The sequence below is a fragment of the Aplidium turbinatum genome, chromosome 5 (assembly GCF_918807975.1).
Source record: "Aplidium turbinatum chromosome 5, kaAplTurb1.1, whole genome shotgun sequence".
In the NCBI taxonomy this organism is placed as follows: domain Eukaryota; kingdom Metazoa; phylum Chordata; class Ascidiacea; order Aplousobranchia; family Polyclinidae; genus Aplidium; species Aplidium turbinatum.
In genome coordinates, this window is record NC_137476.1 from 7,833,177 (window position 1) to 7,854,569 (window position 21,393).

At 36.0% G+C, this 21,393-nt stretch overlaps 1 protein-coding gene across 1 annotated transcript; it reads left to right on the forward strand.

The window, feature by feature from the left end:
- The first annotated feature begins 2,096 nt into the window (after positions 1–2,096).
- Positions 2,097–17,951, forward strand: LOC145770899 (acetylcholine receptor subunit alpha-type acr-16-like). Its single transcript, XM_082582642.1, has 13 exons — positions 2,097–2,106; positions 2,776–2,912; positions 3,647–3,768; positions 4,232–4,344; positions 5,864–5,964; positions 6,118–6,221; positions 7,083–7,249; positions 9,838–9,924; positions 10,538–10,650; positions 11,319–11,472; positions 14,968–15,020; positions 15,510–15,642; positions 17,131–17,951. The coding sequence occupies exons 1-13, from the start codon at positions 2,097–2,099 to the stop codon at positions 17,358–17,360; spliced, it is 1,524 nt and encodes a 507-aa protein (XP_082438768.1). The 3' UTR covers positions 17,361–17,951.
- The last annotated feature ends 3,442 nt before the right edge of the window (positions 17,952–21,393 follow it).

The window sequence follows — 21,393 nt, forward strand, 5'->3', positions numbered from 1 at the left end:
TTCTTAATTATATTAGGAAACTTAAAGGAGCTTACAATAATCTAAAGCAGTGGTTCTCAACCATTTTGTCTTGGCGAACCTTTTGGTGCCTTTGAAGCTGTCGCAAACCACTAAAAAAATTTTTTAAATTTTTGGTATCATGGCTGCCTAAAGATACGGCCTGATTAATCACATTTTGCAGATTTTTTCAGATTTTGCCAACTTTAGGCGACTGCGTAAATGAATTTTTCTAAAAATTATATTTTTAGCCTTCTTTACTGTTTTCCCCAGATGACACAATAGGTTTTAACATCCTCAGATGTTGAAAAACAAAGTTGATTTGATTTCGAAGATGTTAGTCAGACTGTTAATTTTTTAATAACAGTCTGATTGAGCGTTTTTCAACTTACTTTTTCTCATTTGCTACTGCTTCCCAAAGGCAACAAGAATCTTTTATATCATTATGGGATAGCAAAAAGTAAAAATATCTCAAAAAATGTCAGTCAAACACTAGCAGTAGCTGTAGTAAAAATGTGCAAAATGTGACAAATTAGGTCGCATCTTCAGGTAGCCATGTTGATATAGGTATTGCGTCTTCTAATGGAAACAATCGATGTTGGGCGGTGGGTTTCGTTCAACGGATAAGGCGTTGGCGTCCCAGTTATACAAACCTGGTTTGTTTAATTGGAACGCCATTTAATTTGTATTACAAACCAGTAGCTGTAATAAAAATGTGCAAAATGTGACAAATCAGGTCGCATTTCCAGGTAGCAATGTTGATATATTGCGTCTCCTAATGGAAACAATGGGTTTCGTTCAACGGATAAGGCGTTGGCGTTCCAATGATACAAACCTGGTTTGACTCCCGGCTTCAGCTGGTTGTTGAAAACACCGCTCACCTCTACCTAGGGTGTAATAAATTGGGTGGGCATAATTGCTGCAGGAAAGGCTGCCGAAAGAGAGGAACTGGCCACCCTACTCTCCTTAATGCCGAAGGCTTAGCACAATGAAAATCTTATCTTCTCACACCCAACACTTTAATCAAGTATGGGACCACCTTTACCTTTTTAATAGAAACAAATGTTTCATAAGTTTCGAAGCGACAGATTTAAAAGATCAATCATGCTCAATTTTAAAAACTTTCGCGGACACTCTGAAAACATTTCGCGGACCCTTTGGAGATCTGAGGACCCCAGTTGAGAACCACTGAGTTAACGCATTTGTGCTTACCATTTTTTTGGCCAACTATTCGATTATGATCAGGCCTACTTTGACAACAAATCCCATATCAAGCACGTCCTCTCTGATCATGTATAATTCACTTTCTTCATCAAAATGTTTGTATTCGGTAGGCTATAGTTAAGCTTGTAGAGCCTTAGGCTACAGACCAGGGCTTCCCAAACTTTTTGCCTAGCGACACTTTCAAATCTTCTAAACTTTTTCGCAGCCCTTGACGGTTAAACTGATAAACAGAGCAAAATATACATTTTTTATATTTATGAAAAGGCTTAATTGGAACAAAAACTAAAAACAAGCTGCCGGTACTCGATGCCTATTATATTACACGTAGTCTACGGGAAACAAAACCAAAAAGCAAACACATTTATTCTATATGATGGATGCGACTGCTTTCTGCTACAAAGCAAGTTCAATCGTTTGTTGATGCTGGTTTCAAGGCGGTTTCAATTTTGCTGGCACGGTATTTTGTTTTGATTGCCGTTAATGTTGAAGATCCTAACTTGCACTGTTGCACAGATACGTGGAGACAAAAGTCAGGAGTTCGGATACTGCTGAGTAAGATATGATTATAAATATTTCGCTCTAGCGTTAAGCCAAAAAGTGTCAAGATTTGTTCCAGAAAATTTAAGTCAGATGATGGATCACCAAGTTTTTCTTGGGATTTGAGAGAGAAGTGCTCGGTAGGCTGCATTGTTATTGTCCAATTCTGGAGAAAAAAAAATACTTCTGAAACTGTGTCAATAGATTTGATAAATGGTCGATAACCAGAGGCTTAATAACGTTTGACTTCACATCATTGCTAACCAAAAACCAGGGATACCTAGACACTAAGTCCAATATCCCTACCAAAAACTCTTCGAGAACATTGCAAATAAATCATGCCTGAAGGTGGACACGAATATTGGTTTCCTTGCCTTCCCGTCCACTTAATCTAAATCTTCAACCACCGGGTGTAAGCCTGGATACGACAAAAAAACAAAAACATTTTCAACTTTAATGTCTTCTCATTAGAGAGACAATTTTAGTTTGTTTAGTTTTTCTAGCAAATCTGTCAAATAACATAATTTCAAAAACCAGTTGTCATTGCAAAAGTGGTGTACCAAGTCTGAATTTTTTCCGTTAGAAAAATCACGACTTCAATTTTCAACATGGCCATTTTAAAGTTGTGGCTTTTGAAAGCTACCTTACTTCACAATGCAGTAAAATAATTTTAAACTCCGATTCCATTTCACCACATAAATTTACAAACATACCGGTATTGAGTGCGCGACTCTTAACAAAGTTAGCCTAATAACTTTCTCATCATCTTGCGCAAAAATGTTAATATACAAGTACTTTGTGGAAAATTGGTATTATCTCTGCGACCCCAGAAGTTTGCTACCTTTTGTGGGGTCGCAACCTCCAGTTTGGAAAGCCCTGCTATAGACTATGCTTATCTGCATATGAGTTGTAAAATGCAGTAGAAGAATGTATGCAAAAATGTATAGGGGCCTACGAATTAGACTGCTGCAATGGCTGTCTCTATAGTATTGAAAAGTGCTTTCGTCATATTTGCAGGTAGTGGAGATTTATTTGAAAAACAGCTTCTTAATGACGTTCTTGGTAATTATTCCATATTCGAAAGACCAGTGGAGGACCATCGCATGCCAGTTGAGGTTTACGTCAAGTTTGCTCTTCAGCAGCTAGTGGATGTTGTAAGATATGTTTCTACAAATCGTAAAGTTACCTTTTTCCCACTCTTTTTGCTTATTTTTACTAAAGTAAGATCACCGCCCTGCATCTGGGATAACTACGAGAGTTCTCGTGATTCCGAGAAACTGTCTGATTTCTCATTTCCTAGTTTCACAAAAAAAAATCCAGGACTTTCCAAACAAAAAGAAATTGCGATTTTTAACTTAAAGAACTTATTGCTGCAAAAGTTAATTTTGAATAATAATGAGTCTTTTGTAAAGCACTGTAGCCTATCCATCGCAGATATGCGTTGCTTCTCAGGGCTATACAAAGCAGACATTGTCAGTGCACCCGCATAGAAGCGCGGCCGAGCACATTTCACAAGTAAAAGTCTTCTATAAAAAAAAAAAAAAAAAAAAAGCCAAACACTTATGAAAAATGTGTTGCTATCGCTATCGGTAATAAACAACTTGGTATACGACTTTGACAAAATCTTACTATAAACATGGGAACCTAAGTTAACCATTCTTCTCTGTTTTTCATATACCTTTATTAATTTCGATTAATTTTAAGAATAACTTTGCAAAATGAACACTCAAATTGATTGGCGCATAGGCTTGCAAAGCCTTTGTAAGAAGTTCATATAGCTGCATAAAATTTGGGAACAACTGTTCCACAGATTAAACTGTCAAAGAGATTTATATGATAGTGAAGAAATTTTTTGTTTCTATAACAAATCAATTTATTTACGTTGTAGGACGAAAAAAATCAAATAATAACAACAAGTGCTTGGCTAGACTTGCAATGGAACAACTATTTGTGGAGGTGGAACCCTGAGGATTACGGCCACATAAACAAGACTAGGATTCCCTACAACAAGTAAGATTTTAAAAGCATCTTTTTCTTCAACTGCCTTGCCGGACTTAGGCATCGACGGTTTTAAATAAATAAATAGTATTCCTATTAGGCTACATGTCCCATGAAAAAAAAACTCTTCCTTGTCCTTAAATATTTCAGATAAGTTGTTCCCCCGTAATTTTCTAAAAAAAATCACACCTTCTAATTGGCGGGAAAATTAAATTTTACTGAAATTCAAAATTAAAACGATTCTCATTGGGCGTGTTAATCATCCTTGAAAACCATCATTTCATCTATAACTTTGCAGCAATCTAAAATTGGCGAATGTCTCATTTGTCTGCAGTTTACGATGTCTTTTTAAACATTTTCTTTGAACAAATAAAAAAAAGTTAAAAGTTATGTAATTTTCACTTTGTATGGAGCTACTGATATTTTTTTATTCATTTTTTGATTAAAACATCAAAAGTTGGTTTTATTCTTCCAGAATCTGGACGCCAGACATCTTGCTGTACAACAGCGCTGAAGATAAATTTGATGCTACAACGCACACATCTGTGGTCGTAGATTACCATGGAAACTGTCTCCATATGCCTCCAGGTATGAAGAGAAAAAGTCACAATGTTATTTGTAAACATTAAAGCAAACGTTGGAGATCATTCTACCAGAATAATTCTTCATTTAAGAACAAGTTCTTTTGGGGTCAACAGCAAAGCTGAAAAGTAGGTGATCTTGCAAAGCTGGCATATGCACCAGTTCATTTTTAAATATGAAAACAGTTTATTGCCAGCTTGTTTCTCTGGCTACTTCGTTAAGTTTGATGACGTACATCAATATGGTACCAAACATAAAGCCAAATACGGATTTTTTTCTACCCAGATTTGAGACAAACTTTGGCAAAAAAACACTCCATTTCTTGTGTGTACAAGTGTGGAGTAACATTTCACACGACATAAAAGATTTAATGTTCCATCGCTTTAAAAAAAATGTCAAAGACCAACTCGTACATGGATATGCACACCTTATAATGCAAAGGACTGTAACAGAATGAGTCATCTTAACTATCTGAATACATTTATTGGGCACTATGATTGCTCTTCAAAAGGATTTCTTTATTGATTACCCAACATATGTCGATGCACCCAGATTGCCAAGACAAGCACAGGCACGCCAAATTATATCAATTTGAAAAAAGGAATATGATTGATACGCGATCCTACTTTATACACGATGTGACGTCAAAAATGTATCATTCCGCGAGTGCTGCCAGGCGTAATGCTAATAAATTAAAACTTGAAAGTAGGCTAAACAGTTGAATTATGAGAACGCTGGACTGCACTGCAGAATGTGCTGTTGGTGCACGAATGTGAGACAGCAGTCGGTACAGGACTACTTTTCTCAATATTATCGTTCTTCTTAAATTTTGTCATCTACAGCAGTACCAAATCATCCTATTTATGTCTGTTTTGCATAATAATTGTTACATTTTGATGGTGGCCTATAGGCTACGTTTTTTTCCCTGTTATGTTTTAGTAAAACTTTGGCGAATGTTATAATAGCAGTTTTTTGTGTTAGTGGTTAAACCCTTTTTATTTATAGAAGTAGTGTGCCTGCCTCTGCACACATGTGTGTGCATAAATGAGTAGTTTGATTTATTGTTATAGGGTGGTGGCTGTCTAGATAGCCGCTTATGGTCTTTCGCTACCATCCTGACTACGCCATATTATTACTAACAGCTGTAACTTACAATGCATTGTTTTTACGTTTTATTTACTCTGCTTGTTTATTTATAACTTATATGTGGCGCTATTGAAACAAAATAAATTGACTTGACTTGATATAACTTGTTATGGGGACTCAAGAAATAATCTCCTCTACTTTTTTGCTTAACCTGAGCTTTTAAGCATTGATGATAAATTTCGGACTTCTTGGAAACAGGTTTCAAGCAGAAATTTATAAGAACTCTCTTACCGTTGGCTACTTCAAGTAAAATACAGTAGCCTACTTGACTTGACCAATTACATAATTTCATGCTGTTACAAGTTTACAAATAAAGTATGATCTAAAGTCTAAACCATTAACTTCATATCTATTCAATTGCACAGTGATATTTTTGAAGGTATTTTTCGATCCACCTGCAAAATAGATGTGAGTCATTTTCCATTTGACGAACAGAAGTGCACATTGAAGTTTGGAGTATGGTCTTACCATCAACAGCAGGTAAAAGTTATAGATATACGTACGGTTGGCTTCTCTCTACGGTCTTATAGTAACCTGAAAAATAATGAAGTATTTTGACTACCGTGCTTAATTATGTAACTGGTTCCTGCAAAGTTTTTTTTTAGCAAACTAGCTCTTTGGATGTACCTACAGGTTGATCTTCGTCTGCAACCTGGAGGAGGAACAGATGCGACGGAATACACGGAAAGCGGAGAATGGAAATTAGTAGAAGTAACTGCACAAAGAAATTCTCATAAGTAAGTTAATTCTAAAATAGTATTACATTTCATTGCATTGGTCGACTAAGAAAGTATTCAAAACCGCTGCTGAAACGAGTTACAGTGTAAGTGCTGCGCTCTTTGCACCAAACAGTTAAGATGTCATTGGGATAGGGACATTGCATTACGGGACAAGCAGCTCCGCTTTTCCAGCAACATTAGAAGAGTCAATTTGATACTATTTTACTCTAGGCTACAAACTTGCTTTCAACAAGAAATCTTAAATTAGCTAAAAACCAATTTCACTACTCTTACATGCAGTATCTCGTAAAAAGTATATGATTTTGAAAATCAAAAAAATTTAATCGTTTTAGTAAGGCGGATACAGGTAAGGTAAACCATAACAAATGACAATAAGAATTAACAAGGAAGAAAGTGAAGTATGAGCTATTAGGAAAGGGGGTGTGGGTTTCGAAAACGAAAAGTAAGCCAACAGTGAATTTAGGCCTACTTTTGCATTCCCATGATCTAATATCTCTATTTCAATAGGCCTACAAATAGTAGGCTATGATCTCACTTTTAAATCGATTCCGCCATACTTTCGTTACCTTATTAAACTGCTTACTTAAAACTTCTACTGGCTACAACTATGTTTCTTAAAAGTAACTTTTGAGTTACTTCCAGCTTGCGGCTTTAAATGACACAGTCATAACTATTGCAGATTTCAAAGTAGGCTAAGTTGTATTAGATTTTATCAAACGTACAGTATGCTTATGTGGTTGTAATCAAGGTTGTGAAGTTGGATCAAAGCTAGCAGCCTCCGACTATGCAACTTTTAAAGAAATGATGATAATAATATAATAGTTTCTGAAATGACTATGACTCCAGTATGATTTTTAGATATCGTTGCTGCCCAGAGCGATTTGTAGACGTCACCATCACAATGGTGCTTCGAAGACGCACCATGTTCTATGTGTTCAACCTCATTCTCCCTTGCATCCTCAACTCCATTCTAACTCTTCTCACATTCTTTTTACCAGCGGAGGCAGCAGAAAAAATTACTCTTGGTAAGATTTTGTGCTTCGATATTCGTTTAAACTACTGTGCAATTGCAGGTTTTGTAAGTTTGTAAACAATCGTAAGTTTTACAAACAATTACATAAGATTCTGTATCGTGGGCCAATCCAATAAATGTTTGCTGGTACATCCCTCATTTTTCTTTAAATGAAATAAGACCTTAAACTTTTTTTAAAAGTTTTTATTTTTACAATCTTGTTTCAGATTAATTATTTAAACTTCTAAAGTTAACAAAACTTTTCTCTCTCTCTGGATTATTTCTACAAATCACCAACCCCTGTAGTTTACGTTGAATATTAGTGGGCTATTGTTTAAGAGCACTTTCTGTAATTTTTTGATTCTTCTGTTTTCGGTAAGAATTCGAATAGCAATCAAATAAAACTACTCACTTCTATACATACTTTATGTACAAAAACTGGAGTTTATCTTTTATGCAATTATATAAGTTATTCTGGTGCAAATTAAGCTGAGCTAGCACCAGAAGAACATATATCATGATATTTAACTAAATGTATGGTGAACAGCCTCATTTAATTTTTGACAGTACAGCTTGTTATCAGCATATTGACAACAAAAATTGTTTCAAACGTAGGCTACTGCTTAATTTATAACAAAGTTGTAGCGTTCCCAACGAACGACCACCATCATCTGGTGGAGTGACCGGACAATCAACTAGGGAAAGACAAAAAAGTTTTTAAAAGTTAAATATAATTGTGGCCGAAGAATCCCTTTAAATGCCTACTGGAGTTTAAGACATCTTTCACTTTAAAAACAAGAAAAACTTTTAATGAGAATTTATTACTTTTGGCTAAAGTACCCTAGCTATGTCCATGTCTAGCCAGCAAAGTTCTTCCGTTTTTACGTTCATTGATTGTCTGCAAATAGGGGGCCAACGCAAAAAGACGGATTTTTTTTAGCTGAGAAACAAGCTCAGTGATATAGTATAAGTAGTAAGTGAACAACCTATCTAGTTTGAAAAGTAGAAACTGCTGATCTTTTGTAATCAAATTAAACCTGTGCTGGTTCAGACACTTTAAAACTTCAAATTCAAGTCAGGCTGAAAAAATTGATGTGCTGGGCAAATCGATTGATGGAAAGACTACGTGCTTTGTAGAGTTCAATGTTGATGTGCACTTGTAACATGTACCATACACACTTCCAAGAATGACATTGAAAACTTTATATTTTGCTGCATACGCTTACACAATTAAACCCGCTGGAAAATTATTATTATGGCAAATTTACAAACTAAAAAATATAAAACCTAACTTTACCTGGCACTTGCTGATAGTTAGTCAATTCGAAATGAAATCGATCGTTTGTATAGGCCTGATTATAGAATAGTCATAAATAATAACGACTTGTTCTATGCTTGAAATGCTGTGGGGTAGGCTATTCTGCATGAAGAAATCGCTGTTTAATTTGTTTATTGTTTTCCTCCTGCAAGAAATTAGACAAAATCTTTGACATTTTTGGCAAACTATGTGCCACGTTCGATGATAGTGTTCGTTAAATGTCAAAACCACGCAAAGATGCAAACAGCAAAGTGTAGGGGAAGGGAAGGTAATTTGATACGGAAGGTAATTTGATACACCCCCCCTACAGAAGTGTACAAATAATATTAGTCAAAAATATTATTATTAGGTGGAAGATCTGTGAAAATAATGCCTACAAAAATTGCACCATGCAGCTAATTCGTGCTTTTATGGCATAAAATTGCAAAAATGTGTTTTTTGAGTATTTTCGTAAAATTTTTAACTCATGATTATTTTCGTCTGGAAAATTAAAGAAAAGTTTCTCAAAGATGAAACCAAACTCATTTGACAGTTCATTGATAAGGCTTCAAGGGCATGTCACGTTTTTTCTGCAATGTGCATCCGAGCATACAAAAATCAGAATTTTATAACTTTTTTTGAAAAAGGTAAATTGATACATGTGGAGAAGGTAAATTGATACAGTATATTAAATTCTTTTTTGTGACTGTAGTAAATGTTGTCATTGATCTAGTTGATTTTAATAAGTTATTCTTTATTAACAAGACCTGCTACTTTGAGAAACAACTATTATATAGCCTTTTGTAAGCCTACACGCTGTCTGCTGTCAAAAAATGAGAAAAGCGCAATGCTCCCCCCTTGAATAAGAACTCTAGCCAATGATCCTTCCCATGTCCATTCCGCTGCAGAAGCTTTGCCGCACACATGGGCTTCAACAGTCGTCCTTGCACCCAAGCACGCCAACCACATAATAAATTTTCATTTATTGCTTTGCTGTCAAAGGGGATTTCTGTATTAGTTTTACTGTATCAAATTACCTTCCGGGTGTATCAATTTACCTTCCGTGGAAGGTAAATTGATACATTTGAGTGACGTTTTTAAAATTTCAATTAAAAAAAAAGTAACAAAAATAGAAAAGTGAAAATGTTTTTAAAAAGTGTGTAAGGGATCAGGCTTTCATTTCAGGTTAAAATCAATAGTTTGTGTCACGTAATTTTCAGTTGACAGGCAAAAATGTTAAAAGTGTATCAAATTACCTTCCCTTCCCCTAGTTCATAAAAAATTAATAACTTTCTGTTTTGCAGCAATCACTGTTCTTCTGGCACAAATTGTTTTCATGCTTCTCATAATTGAAACAATGCCTCCAACCTCCGACGCGATCCCGATAATAAGTAGGCTTTTCAAGTTTCTTATGCCTATCTAGTTACTCAACTAAAGCCCATGCAAAGTTGCAATGCTGAGTTTATTTAAAACAACTGTAGCCTACTTCGGTTACAAGAATGTATTCTACCTGTTTTTTAATGAAGGGTGTATCTAACCACATGTTCAAGGAAATAAAAATTCCTGGCTGTTTTGGATAAGAAAATGTGTTATTAGCTAGAGAACTTCAGAGCCGATTATTTTTTCTCCGACTTCATAGCTTTCATAATAGTGTAACATAGAAGTCGAAATTTTGGTGTTACTGAGTTGTAGTCCAGGGATTCTGGCTCGGCTCCAAAGAAAGTACTGTTTAAATTAAAAAGGCCTCTTCCAAAGTTAACTCTGCCAATTTTGCAAACGTTGTTTGTTTATTGTCTGACATAAACATTTACACGCCCTGTTGAGAAATCTGCAAAAATTTTTTTTACCTGTGCTGAATTAAAATCTAGACTTTGTTTAATGCTTATCTACAAATAAAAAAAATGTGACTAAACCCTATTGGAAACTGCATTCATTTTTGTCAAGTGACATAGCTTCTTCAGACTAGGTATTCTCATGAGATAATCTGCTTGGAACTTTTTTTAGGCAAGTACTTCGCTTGCAGCTTGGTAACTGTATGCGCTTCAGTGGGGGGAACTGTTCTTGTGCTCTCCTTCTATTACACGTCACCAGAGATAGACGGGAAGCTTCCCCCAAAAGTAAGTTAGTAACGAATCTACCGTTTTTAGTGTAGTATCTGGCAGTATTTTAATGACAGCTACACTTGTCAGCTGCATAGTCGAGTGGTTAAAACTCTCGTAAGGCACTCGAACGGGCACAGGTTCGACTCCACTTAAAAACTTATGCATACGGCTGCGTTTTTGGCAAGACACTTACAGGCATGCCTGAAGGTGGACACAAAGATTGGCTTTCTTGCCTTCTCGTTCAATTACTATTGAACACGACACGTCAAAGACCTATCAGCACGTCAAGGAACGGGAAAAGCTGGCAAAACCTTGAAAGGTTTAAATTTAAAACGTACCTGAATATAGTAGATCATATAGTAGGTTATATATCTCAATGTCTGCAGTTAGCACGGCCACAAGGCAAACAACATGTCAGGGGGGAATTATTTTTCAACTTATAAAATACTTGCTTCGTTTCGTAGCAACATTTTTTTTATTTCTTTTTCGTTTCATTTTGAAAACAAAAAACTTAGCAAGGAAATGTGTTTCGAAATTCAAGCCATTTAGTTTCGTTAGCAATTTAAATTTTGAAACAATTGTAATTAAACTTCCAGTTTTAAATTGGTATCCTCATAAACAATTATTGATTCCAAAACATGCCTTGGGGGTTGAGCCTAACGGAGGCATTATTTTTGTTGCAGCTCAAAAAGTTTTTCCTCTATACTGCGCCTAAGTGGTTGCATATGAATCCATATCGTCCAACCACGTATAAGGAAGCCAATGCAAGTTATGTAAACAGCAATCGAAATAAACTGAAAGAAAACCATCAAATAAAACAACATAAAGGTGAACCCGGTAAGTCAAGAAACTTGTGGGTGCTCAATATAATTTGAGGTGACTTTACCATTTTGATTACGTCGTCGATTTATATTAGGCTGTCCAAGGTAATCATCGCAATCTTAATCTTGCAAATCATTCTTTCTCATGCTTGACATCAGCATTTCTCAGTCGGGGGTGTTGGAACCGACTTTTGGAGATACTTAACATTTATAAATTTATTAAAGTATTTCCAAATGCCCAAAGTGAATCAAACATCATGCACTATAGCGTGGAAGTCGGATGTTACAATAGTTTAAGGGAGTTAGTGTCAAAACCTGTTTACTGTTAAAAAAGTTAAGAAACCCTCCACAGCACGCATTGGCACACAAATAAATAGCCAGTAGCGTTGATAGGGGGGGGTCCAGGGGACACATTTGGACCCGGGCCACGGATGATTTTAGGGGCCTGTAACCATTCTAAAGGGCCAGAGAGCTTGAAGAAACCACGTCATATTCGTTGGATGCAGTGTCCGTTTAGTCGTGTCTTTACTTAAGGCCCTAGATTCTCAATTAGTAACGTCATAATGTTTCACTCAACGGCCCTGTGTAGCATTATTTATCTGTTGCTGAAGGTCGACTTGAATAAAATTATTGTAGAATTGCATCCATGTAGCCTATTTTCTTTGGAAACATTTGAAATAGGATCGGCTACTCAGGTTATGGAGATTTCGTCAGTGCTCAAAAATCGGCATGGAAATTATCAGTTGAACAAGCTGTAAAATTTAGTTTTCACCAAAAAAGCGTTGTAGCCTTCTTTATAGGCTTACAGCATTTTTATTCTTGTTATTCCTGTTCATTGGATGCTGTAGCCCAACTTTGAAACCTCGACGAGAGTCTGTTTCTTTTTTCGTATGGGACATGATTGTTTAAGTTTCAGGCCCTGGTTTCAGGGCAGGTGGTGGAAAGCCAGATTATTGTCGTGTATCGTGCATCATTGGTTTTCTAATTTTGGTTTCAACTCTTCAGGAATTTAGTCGCATATCAGCAGTGTTGGGCCCGATAACTCATTTTTCAGTTAAGCGATAACGATAATCGATAAACGAAAAATGCCTAAAGCGATAACGATAAACGATAAAATTATCGCCGATAATGTCCGAAAACGATCTTTTTTTTTTCCTGATTAGCGCTGCCCCATCCCATGCAGCACGAACTGTTTTCATCAACATGACGAAAAATCGAACATAATATACTGTAAAGGGACAAAACTTTTTGTAAGTTGTGCATGAATAGAATCGCAACAGCGGCAGTGGGTATCGAATCTTCAACCTCTTGATCCAGAATCAAACCACTGAGGTTAACCGCCGTGCTTATAATTATACCTTCAGATACCATGCAGTTGGATGCTTTTATCAATTGAGTTACACTGCCGCTTACGTGCAGCAGGCAAAATAATCAAATCAAATGAAAATACCATAAAAATTTCCAAACTTTGTATTTTGCTTTCTGCTTAAAAGGGCTGTTTACAGCAAAGTCAGCAATAATTGAAAAAATTCCAAAAAACGCAAAATGCTTGAAAATTTATCAGTAATCTTAAGCGTTATTGGTAGTAACAATGTGCATACTGTGAAATCCATCAAGCTTGTCAAATTAGCCGTGTTTGTTTTAGAACAATAACATAATTATCGTAATTTACTGATAATTTCAGATAATTTTTTTTGTTTTCTTTGTGAACACCATCATTAAAGCAATGGCAGAACGCTGAGTTGTTGAGATAAGAATTACAATGTAGGCACTGTATTAGTGGGAATAAAAATATTTGATTGAGGTAGGCTATGTCGCATAGGTACAGTAAATGAGAAAGGTTATACTGTATTTAGCATAATTTTACCACGCAACTCGATGCGCCTATTGTCATGCAAAAACTACTACAAGATGCAAAAAATGTGATGTCGGTCTGCATGTCAAATGCTTCAAGCAATATCATATTCCGCAATGACTTGTTTCAGTGATGTTGTGTTACTTTGCTAATTTTCATCTTCATATTTTTTGAACTTTCATTTCAATAAAATGCTCGATGACAATAATGACGACAAGACATGAACAAGACATTTATCACTTTGAGCGATAAGTAAAACGTAATAACGCTTACGCATTACGCACAAGAAACTTGTGAAATTTGATAACGGATTTGCCTAGCGTCCTATATATAGGACGGCTTTTTTTATGGCATTTACGCATTTGGTTATTATTTTTGGATTAAAGTTATATCGTCAAGCTAGAAAAAAATCGATCTTACAGTCTATAACCGATCTTGTGTTGTTATTGTGTGTGAATTTTGTCTTTTAAACTGAGTTTGTGGCGTAACCTCACGTCTCAAAGTAAGTTCTTGCAATTTTAGTTAATCTACTCATCTAAAGATATAATGCACTTAAAACAGTAGCCTAAGTTTCATGTTTTGACGAGAGAGATTTTATTTTTTTACGACAATTACTAAAAACTTATATTTCCAACGAGAAAAAAAACACAAGAAGGGCGTGCCCTCTCCCCTGACAACGATCTGTGCACACACACTTCAGGTACTGACGGAAAACTGGTTTCAATTTTAGTTTCATTAACTAGGTGGCTAGTAAAAATATTACTTTTCATGGTCTTTCCACTTGTGTGTTGATCCGAAATAAAATTTATCGGCGATAATCAAATATTGCCTTTGGCGATAACGATTAACGATAACTGAAAAAATAATTGAGCGATAACGATAGGCGATAAAAATTTATCGCCGATAATTATCGCCAGTAAATTATCGCCGATAATGCTCATCACTGCATATCAGTAGCCTACTTTTGCATTAAAATAAATTTGTACTGCAGCTTCAAAGGCTTCTTTCGCAAGTCACACTAAATACGTCGAGGTTCACTTGGATTCCTGTGCTGCTACAGAATCACCACGTCTACCTTCAAAGAAAACTATCCAGGTAAATTTGGAAACACAAATTTATGAAAGCCTTGTGCTTTTAGTCCAGGGCTCAGGATAAATTTGGGGGTCCGTTACCTTTTTGGCTAAGCATATTTGTTTTACAGTAGCCTACAATGAGTAGGCCTATAGTTGGTCAAATAAAAATGGTGAATTTTAGTAGGCTGCTCCGTTGAAATTTTACACAAAATCATCTCCCCTATGATAGACGTACGATTTGCTTTCGATGATTTTTAGTAATTAAAGCCTTTTATTCACAGTATTTAACTAAGATTACAAACAGTCTGACCACACCCCAGTTACCTAACGACACAACCTCCAACGAACAAGTTAACCAAAGTCAAACCACTTCAGCTATTTTCGGGTAACACTCTTAGACTATTTAGTGTTTGATGTAAGTGAAGCCTACAGTACTGTAGCGAACGTCGTATTTTGTAATATTTTTAATCAAAGTTATTTTTTTATGCAAACTTTCACAAAAGTTTGTGATTTTCAATAAAATGAGCTATAAAAAAATAAAACTATTACTGCCGTAAAATCGATATATTCCTAAATCTGATAGCAATGGACGAAGCAGCGGTTCCGAAAAGAGAAAACACGATCATGGATGTTCTGGTAAGTACAATGAGAGCTAAGTACATTCTGTTTGAAACTAATAAACATTCTGTTTGAAAGAATGCTAAGATGAGCGCCTACAACATAATAGATAAGGACAACCAATTTTTCAAAAACAATAAATTAAACTCCCGTCATAGAATTGCAGAATAATTGTTTAAACATTTAAGTTTCAAAGTTATTAGTAAGAAAATTAACTAAAGTTTATTTTTTAAATGAGAATAGCCTAATCAATTATTCAAAAGTTTTAATTAGAGTTTAGATAACAATCAAATAACTTAATTATTTTTAGCCTACTTTTTAAAAATACAGTTATTTGATCATATCATGAGACGTATTAATTTTCAAGCAACGAAGTGCAATAAGCTATCAGACAAACATTTTCAAACACTTGTCATAGAAACTTTTCTGAAAAAGCATGTTATTGACTTGGCAAACACTGTGGTAGGCTTATGTATAATACATGAGTTCATAGTCTCTTGATTCTAGGTTACAGTAGCCTATAGTAATTACTTTTCAGGTTGTTTTGAAACGACCGATGAATTTTTGAATAAAAAAGTTTACAATACGAAGTCAGAGGGGAAAGATACATGCATTTGCAAACCCACTGGAAATAACGAAGGTATGGTTATTTGGTATTTTTTTATTGTAAATGCCGCAATATTCTATTTTGTCTTATAACATGGCTTGTCGTATTTCAAAATAATTAAGCTTTTGCAGTGATGTCGCTTTAACTAAAATTGAACTCATGGTGGAAATTGGAAAATATATAAGCTAAAATCAAAGTTTGTAAAATGTTGAAACGTTTAAATACAGGATCATGCCAAAGTCAATGATTCGTTTATTTTGTTTACAGAAGAGGACATTGCATGTGTTAACAGGGGCGTTGACAGGGGAGTCTAGGTGGTACTTTTGGAGCTGGGCCCTAAATATTTAAGGGGCCTGGGTTTAAAAAATTTCCCGCGACTTCAAACATAATCAAGATCCTAATATAAGCAGATCTAAAGGAATTGCCATCAGAGGTTAAAACAGCCGTCAGATGGTAAAGTACCGGCCTCCCTCTGGATACCGGGCCCACTTCAGTTGTCTGGTGGTAAAATAGCTACTTCAGCCACCAAACAATAAAATAAGAATTAAGTCTAGTAACTTATAGTGATTTCCCTAACCACGAATATTACCCGAAACACGAATTTCAAAATGAACAGGCTAATGTTTGTTCAAACTCAAAAACTGAAATGGTGTAGGTAAGAAGATTGCTATCCCTATTTCTGCACTAAAAATTAGACCAAAACCTCTTTTCAGATAGCAGCAATCAGCAAATGTTAGACCAAGGCCCATAAACACCTTTCCCAAATCAAAATGGGCACTGGGCAGCCCATATTAGATTTATGGGTTACATATGTGCAGCCCATATTAGATTTATGGGTTACATATGAGCAGCCCATATTAGATTTATGGCTTACATATGGGCAGCCCATATTAGATTTATGGGTTACATATGGGCAGCCCATATTAGATTTATGGGTTACATATGGGCTGCCCACATTAATATGTGAGTTGAATGTGAGCAACCCACATGAAACTCATAAATGAATGTGGGCAGCCCGTACTGGCTCAATGTGATGCTCGCGGACACAATGTGTATGGGCCCCGTATGGGCAGCTCACATGGGGCCCGTACATCAGCCCATATGGGTCCCCATGTGGGGCCCATATGTGCTTGCTGGCTGGGCACTACCTTTGCTGTAAATTCTCTTCTGGTGAGCTTGGAATGACCAGTGAAACATCAATGTAATCGGGAAGTAATACTAGTATTGTAGATAGAGATAGTAAATTTTGCGGTTCAAGAAATTTTAAGATTGTGCAAGATTTGTAAACGACCATGCTTAAACGACATCCATAAAAGTTTGTACACAATCTTTATATTCATAACATTGTCGACAAAGGGGGCCCGAAAATAAATTGGTACCGGGCTCGGGAAATCCTGTCAACGGCCCTGTGTGTTAAGTAAATAGATATTTTTTTACTTTTAAGCTTAGGCCAATTGTATTGGAATGATCCGTCAGGAATTTCAAACTTTTTTATTTACGGTATTTTTTTATTCTTTTTAGACTTTATGGAAGAAGAGAAGATCTTTCTTCAAGATATTATGGAAACATTGAATAGAATCAACAGAAAACTAAAAGAAGAAAAGATTCATAATGAAATTTTAAGAGAATGGCAATTTGCTTCTCGAGTGTTGGACAAGATGCTTCTGTGGTTCTTTTCTTTGTTTGTTTTTGCTGCTACTCTGGCAACACTATTCGCTGTCCCTAATATCGGTGAGGCGTTTACAATGTAGTTCCAAACGAGTTCCTTTGACGTGTAACTAAAATTCAGAAAACATTTTTGTTTGTTCCTACATGGTAGAAACATAAAAATCAGGGTAGCCTCTTCATAGCCTACTCTTAAATGCTTACAACTTTAAATAAGTTGCAAGTTTAAAAACGCCATATCAAATAACATTTTTTTAAAGCAAATTGTGTTTTTTCCACTTTGTGGCTTATTTCAGTTCTCCTCACTTTCTTAATGTAAAAGTAAACTATTTGCATTGTAAAGCCCTCAGCAATGCGTGTTTGTAATGGATACAGCACTGTTTTAACGCAGACACATTAGTATTATAGCTATTTCCTCTTTTTTAGCAGGATAGCTTATTATTTATCATTTAAGGCAGTTTTTTGGAGTTGCTTATACGCTTTCTTTCAACTTTTACAGTGTGGTAGTGATAGTGTGAACAGAAAGGATAATGAAATCAAGAATTTTTTATTTCACCGTACTCAGGTGAAAGGTTGCAAAGGGTCAACGAAAGTTGCAGCTTAAAATCGTTTTAGCATGGACTTTGTATTGCTTGACATTGAATTGAAGGCAACAGACATTTGTTAATAAATGTATCACAACGATTGAAAAGATTAGACTGTTGTAGAAGTGCCAGTATGCAGCACTTAAATGTTTTATATTTGATAATGTGTGTAGCGGACGCGGTAGTTAGCACGCGCGCTCATATGCAGCCGTCCGTGCTGACGGCGACATCCCTGGGCAGAACCGAGAACAGAACTGGCGAGGAATGACCAGGACACGATAGTCTTCTTCACAGTCTTATCTTTTGACTGGCTTGACGGAATAATACTCGACACAAGATAGAATTCTTCAAGACTGCGTTGTTTATTGACTTGACGCTAGTTCCAGAAGAACAGAAATCCAAACATAGCAAAAAGAAAACACCGAACTATTGACAATCCCACTACCGAAATACTAGCATGCTGGTGTACTACATTAGGAACTTCATCACAACAAAAAGAACTTCAACTTTGGGGAAAAGAAACTTCGTTTACGACTGCACCTTGATTACAAATAGAATATTAGCGAGTCTGAGTTGAATAATCCTCGAATCGTCTCGAACAGCATAGTAAAGTCTATTATTATTATTATTATCTATTACTAGACTTTACTAGACTAGACGATCGATACTGCTATACTGCTATGTTATGGTTTTATTTATTATCGCTCTACAACAGCTAAGGTCTTTTAGCGACAGGGCTCATTTTTAATTTATATCAGGTTTACGATGTTATCACATTATTACCCGATTCATTCTCACTGCGCTATGCAGGATAGAACACAATCGGTACCGTTTTTAAAGTCTTCGGTTTGACCCGACCTGGAATCGATCTCAGATCTACCAGCACCAGAGCCAAAGGCGAAACCACTCGGCCACTGAGCTGGTTCTAGTAATAGAGTGAAGGATCATAATTGCAGTTGCTTAAAAAGAACTCTAGTTTAAATTGGAGAGGCGCATCCACAGGCATTGCCAATTCTACATGCGATTATCTAACGTAATACAACGGTGGATCCACTAGTCGCTGAGATACAGTGGTACTGCAATTCAGGCACAATGCAAAGATTAATTACAAGACTGCATTCCGAAAGTACGCGGTATTTGTTGATTGGTAAGGAAGATTCTGAAATACGACATGACGTCACAGTGACGCGCGTTGCGTCAGAGAAAATTAGCTCTCGGGCGCCACAATGTGCTTATGTGCAGAAAATTTGTTTGGAAAGCAAATACAAGCCGTCGCCTAAAAGTCACGTACTGCAACAATAAAATTCTGTTGAAAATATATAGCCTAAGCAAGAAAACTCAACATGCTAAAAAAAAGGACATTTGAGCATTTTTTGAGTGTTTTCGGAGGACCATTCAGTTTTCTTAAAAAAAAGGACAAATCCTCGTAAAAGAGGACATATGGTAGACCTAATCTACAATTAACGCACTCTAGGCCTACTCCTGTTTATGACTGTCAGTGTCAAGTGGTTTAAGTAGTTTTACATTTAAGTCCCCACAATAGCGTTTGAGCAGCGAAAGGTAGGCCTACTTTATTTTATTTCATGTAGCCTATCAATGGCTACTAATTTACCACATAGCTCTTACTCTTTGTTTTCTCGCTTGGTGACGCGTTAGAGACGCAATGTTTAGAAGTAGCAAGTTGTAGAAGAACTCGTCTTGCATTTCGAGAAAGGGTGAATTGGTAGAAGCTGTGTTGTGTCACAACAGCGTTGCTGTTATCACAAGCAAAACCAACTACTTCTACGTTATAGATTTAGTTAATAAGTTTTTCCCCGATGACAAACTCCCAAAAAAGGATCAACGACTTATGGCCATATTTTTGACGCAACGTTTAGGAGCAATAAACCTGTTTTTTACTGGGCATTTCGAAGATAGAGTCCATCTCACTCTTCCCTGTCGATTACAATCCAGACTTAAGTGCGTCAAATATTCCCATTGTCGCAGTTGATTGAACACTATACATTTAGCAGGATGCCTAAAAGGTAAATTAGACATTTTACTTCCTTGCCTGGATCATGCAAAAACATTAAAGCATTCATAGCAAACAGTGTCTTAGCAGCCTAATGCTGCTGTAGGCTTCTGTCTTCCTATAAAGTGCTATTATAATTTGAGAATTTTACTTTTGCAGATTCCGTACCAGACAGTATCCACAGCAGGCTACCACTTTAAATGATAACAAGTAGTCTTAGGTTTGGTAGCTGTAGGCTACAAATTAACAATAAAAATATACTACCGATATTGATTTTCAAAGACAAGTTTACCGATGCAAGGTTTAAACTGTTTGGTTCTACCATATTTGCCGTTTGTTGATGTTAAAGCAGTGTGTTCATTGTTTCATTTTCTGCATCAGCAATATTTGTAAAAGATATCAAGCATGCACAATACAGTTATGAAGACTTAAACAAGAATTTCATACAAGAAAAGGCGTTGATCAATAACATCTGGCCTAGCCTACACTTCAAAATTTAAGCGGAAAAATATGTAAACCAAAATTTTAGATCGTTTAAACTTAGAAAATCGAGGAAATGACAAACCAGCATAGCTCTTGTGTGTTCAAAATTTTATACAAAATTTTGTTGACCTCTAAATGGCTGGTAACAAATGTCTTATCATAAGTAAAGGTGTGTTACCGTGGCCAATCTGATTGCAACTTTTTGCCTTTACAAGGTTAACACAAGAGGTAAAAACACTAACCAAAAACGAAAAATCATTTCTATGAATCATAACAGATTCATAATAATCAGCCCGAAACAAACTTTGGTCTTGTCTTCTCACGCCATGCACCTACTTCTTTGCAATTAACCAAAAGATGTCAAAAAAGCTTTCAAATGAGATGTATGATAATTGATAATGTAGATTACATGGTTGTTGCTGTGAACGGGAAGTGTTTTGAAAATGAATAAACAAAACAAAGATAGAGGCTTGCCATGTGACAACTCTTGGTTTTCTGGGTAAAGATAATTAAGCTCATTTACATTCATACAAATGCCCAGGGTGCATGGAGGTTAGAATGTCAAAATGTTATTATCAGACACTTGTTTTTTTCATTTGCACTAAACAGTTATGTTGCTAAGCGTAAACTAACATTTTTGCTGAGGAGTTAAAACAGAGTTGCACAACCTTTTTCTTCCGTGAGCGCATCGGCTGGTTTTTTCAATTTAGTCTATGGCCGCCAGTGAGTTTGGCTATTTTTATGAATAATAATGCTACATATGTTCCCGGTATGCCTATCTACAAAAGCATAAGGTAATGCCACATTTTTAATGAATTTATTCAAGCAAACCTTGTGTGGGATTATTTTCTTGATCTTCTGTGCGCGCAGATAAATAAGCAAAATCAGGCAACTCGCTAGACATCACTAACGTAGTCCAGATTACTATCTCTGTAATGTAACAATAGGGTTACTTACTCAAACACCACCACTGGTTTGATCAGCCTTACACAGCATAACCTATGAAGATATAAAATCTTCATAGGTTATAAAATCTTCATA